At 35.6% G+C, this 10,176-nt stretch overlaps 2 protein-coding genes across 2 annotated transcripts; one reads left to right on the top strand and one right to left on the bottom strand.

The window, feature by feature from the left end:
* Nucleotides 1-682: 682 nt before the first annotated feature.
* LOC124409157 (uncharacterized protein K02A2.6-like) lies at nucleotides 683-2,345 on the bottom strand. Its single transcript, XM_046886573.1, has 2 exons — nucleotides 1,996-2,345; nucleotides 683-1,895 (listed from the first exon to the last, which is right to left on the bottom strand). The coding sequence occupies exons 1-2, from the start codon at nucleotides 2,343-2,345 to the stop codon at nucleotides 683-685; spliced, it is 1,563 nt and encodes a 520-aa protein (XP_046742529.1).
* A 2,874-nt stretch (nucleotides 2,346-5,219) lies between these two features.
* Nucleotides 5,220-9,694, top strand: LOC124409156 (uncharacterized protein K02A2.6-like). Its single transcript, XM_046886572.1, has 3 exons — nucleotides 5,220-9,005; nucleotides 9,174-9,548; nucleotides 9,644-9,694. The coding sequence occupies exons 1-3, from the start codon at nucleotides 5,220-5,222 to the stop codon at nucleotides 9,692-9,694; spliced, it is 4,212 nt and encodes a 1,403-aa protein (XP_046742528.1).
* Nucleotides 9,695-10,176: the final 482 nt, after the last annotated feature.

Below are 10,176 nucleotides of genomic sequence, written 5' to 3'. Positions count from 1 at the left end.
ACTGAGAGATCCCTTTAACAGGTGTGATTTTCAATACCTGGAAGAGTACATTAAATGCACCGAGGATTTAGCGGAATCAATAGACTCTTTGCAAAGAGATATCAACTGCCACTATGGCTATCTCTTGCCAACTCTCCTTTCTCTCCGAAGAAAAATGATTTTGCTTGAGGGTAACCGCAATGTTCGAGTTTGTCAGCCCCTTGTTAAGGGAACGATTCAAGCCCTTGAAGTGAGATTTAAAAAAATGTTTCTTCTTCTAATTGAGTTCACCAGTTCCAGTCATTTTTCTCTGCCTGTTTCTGATTTTCTCTATAGACGTCTTTATAGACTATTTTCTCATTAAATCTAACATGCCGAGACTCTATAAATTTTCTGGAATTTGGATGCTGTGGTGTCCGTGCGTCGTCAGTCAATAAATTACACAGATTAATTGTTGCATATTACTAGATATATATTTATTATAAGAACTGACGAGGAACACGTGTGTCTTTTACAACGATCATATGGGAGGGGCCCATTGGAGGCAGGAAGTGTATCCGTCAGGTACGCTAAACACAAAGCCGCTATACAAAGCGAACTAGCCCCGTTTGATTAGTCGGTAACATCGATAATGTAGTACACTACACTCCTCCCCTTTTACATTAATTTTCCTCTCTCTAGATACATCCATCATTACAAAATATTATAAGTCTACGCGTTGAGGTGGTTTCGTAGTACGACTTGAGCGTCGTAACGTCGGTATCGTCATTACATTTTTATGCATAATTGGATTTCTTTTTTTAGACATAATTGCTCTCTCACATTTTGTCGCATTTATCAACTTATTCTCTAATACATTTGGTATTTCCTTACAACTAAATTTATCATTAATAACACAGCTTTCATTAGAATTATCTACAAGTTTTGGGTGATTTTCAGTCTCTATCTCTACTTCTTGAATTACCTTATCTACTATTACATTCTTATCTCTAGTTACAGATGGCATTACCGTGTTATCATTGCCTAGCCTACCAGGTTGATGTTCTTTAATCTCAACGTTTTGTACAACTGGTCTAATTTCTTGAGTACAATTTTTTATTTGGTCTACATGACGTTTCCAAACTATACCATTTGAAGTTATGACTTGGTATGTGACCGGAGAAAGTTTACTAGTTACAGTAGCTAGTATCCATGAACTAGAACTATAGTCCTTCACCATAACCTTCTCATTAACTTCAAATTGCACACAGCGAATTCCGCAAAAATTACGCTGTTGAGCTTCTTGACTTACTTGGACTTTATTCCGAAGTGTTGGTCTAAGTAAATCTAGACGCGTACGAAAAGCTCGACCTGTTTGTAATTCCGCAGGACTATAACCCGTCGTTGAATGTTGAGTAGCACGATAATAGAACAAAAACTTAAACAAGGCTTCTTGTTTATCTAGCCCTGATTTAACTAATATCTTAAATTTCTTTTTGAAGGTTTTGACAGAATTTTCTGCTGCACCATTGGATGCTGGATGATATGGTGCTGTGCGTATATGCATAACTCCATATTTCACAAGAAATTCCATAAATTCTTTTGAAGTAAAAGCAGGACCATTATCTGTAACTAATTTAACAGGTAAACCCCACGTCGTAAAATAATCTTTTAACACCAATATTGTTTGCTTAGAAGTAATATCACTCATGGGTCTAACATCTAACCATTTTGAGAAAGCGTCTAAAATTACTATATACATTTGAGAATCTATTGGACCAAGGAAGTCCGCGTGAAGTCGTTGGTTTGGAGCGTCTGGCCAACTCCACGGATGTAATCTAGCTCTAGGAGGATAATCGGCATTCTCCAAACACAGAACACACGACTTGGAAATCTCTTCAATATCTCTATCGATGCCAGGCCACCAAATATACGACCTTGCCAGTGACTTCATGCGCACAATTCCCATATGAATTTCGTAACTCATTCAACATTCGACTACGTAGGGTACAAGGAATAACAACCCTGTGTCCCCACATTAAACACTTATTCTCAATCGTCAATTCCCTGCTACGATTCTCAAAAGATTTAAATTCACTACTAGTTTCTTTTGGCCAACCAAACTTAACGAAACTAATAACTTTACTCAAAACTGCATCTCTTTCACTTTCTTCACTCACGATTTGGTCATTAATTGTTGGTATATCATCTAAAATATAATTAAGATATGTAAACTCTTCACTATCTTCATTCCCTTCCTCTTTAATTTGCGAATTCATTCGAGATAGAAAATCTGCACTTATATTATCAATTCCTTTAATGTACTCAACATTAAAATCATAACCTGACAATATAACAGCCCAACGTTGCAGACGACTTGCCGCCATTTGCGGAATACCTTTTTTTTCCAAAAATATGAATTAATGGCTTATGATCTGTCTCTAATTCAAAATGTCTGCCATAAAGAAACTGATGAAATGTTTTAACTGCAAAAACTATTGCCAAAGCCTCTCGGTCAATCTGTGAGTAATTCCTTTCAGCTTTAGTTAACATTCGCGAAGCAAAAGCTATGGGTTTGATTTCATCGTTATCAAACACATGCGCTAACACCGCCCCAATTCCAGTTGGTGAAGCATCACACGTTAATTTAACTTTTAAATTTGTATCAAAATGAACTAAGACGTTATGTGAAATTAAACATTTTTTTGCTTTGTTAAATGCATCATTACGAGTTTCAGTCCATGACCATTGAACGTTTTTTTGTAATAGTTCATATAAAGGACTAACTATTTCAGAATAGTTTTTGATGAATTTAGCATAAAAATTAATCACACCCAAGAAAGCTCTTAATTGTTTCTGATTTGATGGAACAGGAATTTCTAAAATTGCTTTAATTCGTCGTTCAGAAATGTGAATACCTTCCTTATTAATTACATATCCTAAAAATTGTACTTCAGTTTTGAATAATTCACATTTCTTTTTTTTGTGCTGTTAATCCGCAGTCTCTAAGTCTATTTAATACCTCTTGTAATCGTTCATCATGAGTGTCACGTGTTTGACCCGCAATCAAAATGTCGTCGTAAAAACATACAACACCTTCAATTCCTTTCAAAATCTTTCCCATTTCCTCTTGAAATAACCCAGGAGCTGGAAAAACTCCAAAACATAATCTGTTATACGCAAATAACCCTCTATGGGTTGATATCACAACTAATTTTTTTGATCATCGTCCAACTCAACCTGTTGGTACGCTCTTGATAGATCAATTTTTGAGAAAAATTGTCCTCCTTTAATTCTAACAAGTAAATCCTGAACACGCGGAATCGGGTGTTTGTTTTTTTTAAATTTGGGTTCAGTGTTATTTTAAAATCACCACACAAGCGAATATCGCCGCTATCTTTCTTAACAATCGGAACAATAGGTGTTCCCCAATCACTGTCATCCACTGGAAATAAAATTTCGTCTATAACCAATCTATCAATCTCTTTGTCAACTCTAGGTAATAAAGCATATGGTATCGGTCTCGGTTTGCAAAATACCGGAGTCACGTTTTCTTTCAATTCAAGTTTAAATTTCTTTTTTGTATATCTCCTTAGCTTATCGGTAAATACATCGCTGTATTCATGCATCACCTCGTCAATTGCAAATTTAGTATCTTGACAGTAATTGATTCCGTGGTCAGATTGTTCCCCAAAATTCAATTTAAACAAACCCAGATTCCGCACCCATTCTCTACCTACGATTGGTGTACTGTTGCCCTTAAACACAAACATTTCAAAATTCTTAAAATTAACATTGTTATATTCTACATTAACTATTAACAAGCCCAATGGAACCATTATATCTCCCTAATATGACTTAAAGTAACGTTTTGTCGGTAACAAATCCAACCGTTTCAAAATTTCGGCCTCTTTATAAATTTTCTCTGAAATAGCTGAAATTGCAGAGCCCGTATCAACTTCAAAATTCAACATAACATTTTCAACCTTTAATTTTATTAAAATTGGCGCAGTTTTAGCTACGTTACTCTCTACAATTTTTCCTTGATCATCATCATCTAAATGAAAAAGTGTTTCTAAATCGTCCTCAAAATCATGCGCTTCGTCAATAAAATTATGATTTTCCTTCTTTTTAAAATTTTCCTTGCCTTTAAAATTCGCAAAATTACCGTTATTCTTACAAGCTCTCCCTTTGCTCACATTAAAGTTCTGATTACGATTGCTACTCTTATTGTGACACATTGTGGCTAAATGACCCTGTCTATTACATATGTTACAACGAAACCTTTTGTATCTACAGTCCTTTGTCTGGTGATTCCGTCTCCCACAGCACGAACAAGTTGTTGACAAATCCGAACCGTGGCGTCCTTGGTTCCATGTTTTTGATTTCGGGTACGTCCTGATGTTGTGGAAAGGCTGACCTTTATCCGATGTCGAACCACCCATCTGGACAACATCTATTGCCGCCGATTCGAGCGCTGTTGCCAACTCAACTGCCCGGTGATATGTTAGGCCAGCTTCACCTAACAATCGTTTTTTAATGGCAGCACTTTTTAGTCCCCATACAAACTGGTCACGCAAACTGGACTCAAGATTGTCTCCAAACTCGCACAAGATTGAAATTTGCTTTAAATTCGCTAAGTATTGTTTAATACTCTGATTGTCCTCTTGACGGCACTCTTTGAATTTGTAACGAACTGTTATTACACTTTGTGCTGGCTGTAGGTGTCCTTTCAACACTGTACGCAATTCGCTTAATGTCTTTCCGGACGGTAAAACCGGCGCGCACAAATTTCGTATAAATGAATAAGCCTGTGTACCGATTAATGTTAAAAATAGCGACTTTTGCTTCACTTCTATTACATTATTAATTATAACAAATTGTTCAAAACGTTCGATCCATAGCTCGAAGTCTTCTTTCATGTCAAATTCTTTTAACTGACCAATTTGACCCATGGTCGTGGACGCCATATTTTGCCTCTGTAATGTATTATATTGGTACGATTGGAACTCATGAATAGCTACGAATTTACTCGTTCTCTCATCCTAGGTATAAGTGACCTCAGTCTTAGTTCGACCTGTAAACTGTGAGCATCAATAAACCCTGACTGAATGTGATTCGTATTATATTAATTATTATTTCATCTGAGTACATCACATTAATTGGCGACGAGGTAAAATGTTTATTTAAAAAGGAAGTGGGTGTGTTATATGCACAAATTTTATTTTAAAAACCCATATTTTTAAACTTTTAAACTCAAAATGTCAAGTGAGGATAAAAGGAAATTAGAAGCCGAACAGGCAAAGTGGTTGCAACAGCAAACTTTACTTGAACAGAAACAGGTTGAACAGGAAAATTTAAAGACTCAATTGCAAAAGTGGCAAGATCAACTTAAACAACAGCATCAACAATTGATGGCGCAACAAGAACAACTTAATATTCGACAGCAACAAGTTGAGGAAAGATGGAGAAACTCAACGGTTTTAGAGTCAAGCCAGGTTCAAAGTCCAAACACAGTCCAAGCTGTATCAACACCTAGTGTTAGTTTTTTTTCGACTATTGGCTCGTTGTCAGAGTTTAGTATTGGTGAGGATTGGGAATTATACGAAGAAAGGTTAAATCAATATTTTGTGGCTAACAGCGTGCCTGAGGACCGGAAAGTAGCGGTATTGATAACCTTGATTGGTCAGGAAGCTTACAAAGTGCTGAAAAATTTGTGTGATCCTTGTTTACCCTCAACCAAACCATATAGTGAGCTCTGTGATATTTTGAATAAACAATTCGCGCCAAGAGTTTCCGTTTTCAAAGAAAGAATTGAATTTTATCATTTAACGCAAAGTGAGTTTGAAAAAGTGAATGAGTGGTATGCTCGAATTGAAAGTAAAGCTATCACGTGTAAATTTGGTTCTCTTTTAGACGATAAAATTAAAGACAAATTTGTTACTGGTTTAAAAAGAGGTCCGGTTTTGGACAGAGTATGTGAACTTGAATCTACAGCGACATTAAATACAATTTTGGAAGCGGCTAGGAATAAGGAGGCGACTTTAACAACGGCAGCTAAGTCCAGTTCATTGGAATTACACAAGATTTACTCGAACAACAGCAGATCAATTCCGAAGAAGGTGGTTCAATACAACAAGGATATTAAGAAGAAAAGTGCATCACAAACTCACGAAGGGCAATCAAGTGAGCTTAAATGTAGGTACTGCGGAGGTGTTAAGCACAGTTTTGCAAGATGCAAGTATAAAAGTTATCGGTGTAAAAATTGTAAAAAAGTAGGGCATTTATCTAAAGTTTGTAAAGAAAAGAGATCAGATAACAACTTTATTGAAATCAATGAAAATTGTTTAGAGGAAGTTTATGATATGCTTAGAATAAATAGTGACGTGGAATTGATTGAACCAGAAATGGTAGAAATTTTAATTAAAGGAACACCTATTATGATGGAAATTGATTCCGGTGCAGGTAAATCTGTTATTCCAGAAAGATTTTACAAGGAATTTTTTTCTCATTGTATTTTGGAAGAAACAACTGTTAAATTGAGAATGTATGATGGTACAGTTATGTTGCCGATTGGACAAATTGTTGTAAAATTATGTAAAAATGGAACTGAAGCTAAAGGTAGTCTTGTGGTTGTTAAAGATGGCTGTAGACCTTTGATGGGTAGAGATTTAATGAAAGTCTTAGGATTTTATATTGCTTCAATTAATGCTGTTGAGGAAGATAAAGAAGTTAAAGCACTTTTGGTTCAGTATTCTTGTTTATTTGAAAGTAAGTTAGGGAAGTATGAATTTGAGAAAGTGCAAGTTAAATTAAAAGACAAAGTTAAGCCAATTTTTATCAAACCTAGAGCGGTACCGTTGGCTCTGAAAAAGAAATTGGATAATGAATTAGACAAGTTAGAAGCTCAAGGTGTTATTACTTTAAAAAGTAATGGATCGTGGGGTACTCCGTTGGTTCCTATTTTAAAAAGTGAAGGAAATATTAGACTCTGTGCGGATTATAAGATCACTGTTAATCCGTCGGTTGAGGATGTTAAACATCCACTTCCGCGTATTGAAGAACTTTTTGCAGCTTTGAGTGGCGGAGAAAAATTTACAAAATTAGACTTAACGGCAGCTTATAATCAGCTGGAATTAACGGAGGACTCGAAAGAGCTTCTGGCTTGGTCGACACATAGAGGAATTTATTATGTTAACCGATTACCCTTTGGTGTTAAACCAGCTTGTGCTATTTTCCAAAAAATAATGGAAAAAGTGTTATTGGGGGCTAAAGGTGTTATCAATTTTTTAGATGACATTGTAGTTACTGGGACAGATAAAAAAGATCATCTGGCAAATTTGAAAGAAGTTTTTAAGCGATTATCGAACGCAGGGTTTAAATTGAATTTTAAGAAATGCTCGTTTATGCTATCAGAAATTAAGTATCTGGGTCATATAATTGATAAAAATAGATTGAAAAGAGACCCTGAAAAAGTGGCAGCAATTGTTAATGTAGGTAGACCAGCTGATGTGCAAGAAGTGAAGGCTTTTGTTGGCATGGTTAATTATTATGCTAAATTTGTACCGAAAATTTCAGAGATTTTAGCTCCACTATATGAGTTGTTGAAGACTCAAGTTTTTGACTGGTCGGAAAAATGTGAAAAAGCTTTTCGACAAATTAAAAAGGAAATGTCATCTGAAAGATTTTTGATACATTTTAACCCAAGCTTAGAAATTAAGTTAGTTTGTGACGCATCTAAGGTTGGAATAGGCGCGGTTTTGTTACACATTCTACCTGATGGTTCTGAAAAGCCTATCAGTTATGCATCTCGAGTTTTGCGTTCAGCTGAAAAGAATTATTCTGTTATTCATCGTGAAGCGTTAGCAATTTATTGGGCCGTGAACAAGTTTTACCAATATTTATTAGGTAACGAGTTCATTTTGTGTTCAGATCACAAGCCATTGCAGGCACTATTTGGTGAGAATAAGGGAATACCACAATTGGCTGCGGGGCGTTTGCAGCGCTGGGCTTTATTTTTGAGTGGTTTCAATTATAAATTTCAATACGTGAAAGGAGAGTGCAATGGTGGTGCAGACGGATTGTCTCGACTTCCATTGCAAGTTCAGCAAGGTCAAGTAGATGTGGGAGATTATTTTCATTTTTTGGTAGAAGATCGAGTACCTGTTTCAGCTGATGAGATAAAGAAAGAATTAAGGCGTGATAGAATTTTAAGCAAGGTTTATTTGTATACCAGGGATGGTTGGCCTGATTGTACTAGTGAAGAATTCAAACCCTTTGTTGTTCGAGCTAATGAAATAAGTTTGGAAGATGGTATCGTTATGTGGGGTTACAGAGTCATAGTGCCAGAAAAATTACGATCCATATTGCTTGAAGAGATTCATAGTACTCATATGGGTATTGTAAAAATGAAGGCATTAGCCAGACAGTATTTCTGGTGGCCTAATTTAGACAAAGACATCGAGACGTACGCTAAAAATTGTAGTGCTTGTATGTCGTTGGCTAAGGCACCAGGGAAAGCTGCATTAATCAAGTTTCGTGAAGCCACGTTTCCTTTTGAAAGAATTCATATTGATTTTCTTGGTCCGTTTGAAGGCAAGGAATTTTTACTGGTTATAGATGCTTATTCTAAATGGCCGGAAATTTTTGAAATGAATAAAAAAACTTCAACAAATACTATTGAGAAATTGAAAGAGTGTTTTGCGAGATTTGGTTTACCCGGGTTAATCATTTCTGATAACGGTCTGCAACTTACTTCTGAGGAGTTTAATAATTTTTGCAAAAGTAATTTTATAGCTCATGAAACATCAGCGCCATACCATCCGTCAACAAATGGGTTAGCAGAAAATGCTGTTGGTTCATTCAAAAGAGGTATCAAAAGAGCTTTGTTGGAAAATAAAAATAAATCGATTAAGTTATCGACCCTAATTAGTCGGTATTTATTTAGTTATAGGAATATACCACATTCGACAACTGGTGAAACACCTGCAAAATTAATGTTAGGACGTAATGTTAAGACTAGATTGAACTTTTTAAATATGAAAACTGTAAATAAAATGAGAGAAAAACAAGTTCAATATTTTCACGGCAAGAGAGAAGTTTTGTTTGAAGTGGGTGAGATTGTTTATGCTAGAGATTATAGAAACCCGCATAAACCAGTGTGGACGAAAGCTTGTATAACAAGTAAATTAGGTGATAGAACCTATATTTGTAAGCCGGAAAATGTTGAAGATGTTTTGTGGAAAAGGCATGTTGATCAATTACTTAAAACGGGTAGATTTTATGAGAGACAGTTGGAAGAAATTGTTTATGAAGAAGGAGAGATGAGAAGACGATTGGAGGATTTAGAGAAAGGAAATTTGCCTGATAGTAATAATAGAAAAGTTGAACTGACAAACCTGAGTTTTGTAGAAGGAGCAACGACTGTTGACTTGCAAGAGAAAGAAAAGGTAGTTAAAGAGAATTTAAACAAGCGACATCCTGGTTGTGTTTCAAATAACATTAAATCTAATAGGACTGCAGCAAAAAATGTTCGCAAAACGTATCTTAAGAAAGATCTTGATTTAAATGTGAATCAAAGAGAGAAGAGAGTGAGTAAGTCCGTAAGCAAGATAAATTTGTGAATATAGATAGTTAAAAAAAAAAAATTATTAACAGTTAAATTTTATATACGTTTTTAATTTAGACGGGAAGGTCTGTAATGTATTATATTGGTACGATTGGAACTCATGAATAGCTACGAATTTACTCGTTCTCTCATCCTAGGTATAAGTGACCTCAGTCTTAGTTCGACCTGTAAACTGTGAGCATCAATAAACCCTGACTGAATGTGATTCGTATTATATTAATTATTATTTCATCTGAGTACATCACAGCCTCAATTCCGACAAATACACTGTAGCTTCACGTAATTGCGCCCTTGCATTAGTAATAGTCGCACTTTCCTCTACCATTCGTTGATGCTCACGTGCAATTTGTGATCGCTGCTGTTCCAATTGTCTTTTTTGTTCCTCAATTTCAGCCAACTGTTGCCGTATCGCTGCTTCCGTCATTATTGCACGTTTATTCTTGACTCCGTAATTCGCGAATTAGTCTCTTTAATTACTCTTTCAATTATTATTCAAGTTTACCCTCGTCGCCATTTGTGGTGTCCGTGCGTCGTTAGTCAATAAATTACACAGATTAATTGTTGCATATTACTAGATATATATTTATTAT

This window comes from Diprion similis, chromosome 8 (assembly GCF_021155765.1).
Source record: "Diprion similis isolate iyDipSimi1 chromosome 8, iyDipSimi1.1, whole genome shotgun sequence".
NCBI lineage: Eukaryota > Metazoa > Arthropoda > Insecta > Hymenoptera > Diprionidae > Diprion > Diprion similis.
Note: the sequence above shows the minus strand (reverse complement) of the source record. Positions and strands in the feature narration are given on the sequence as shown.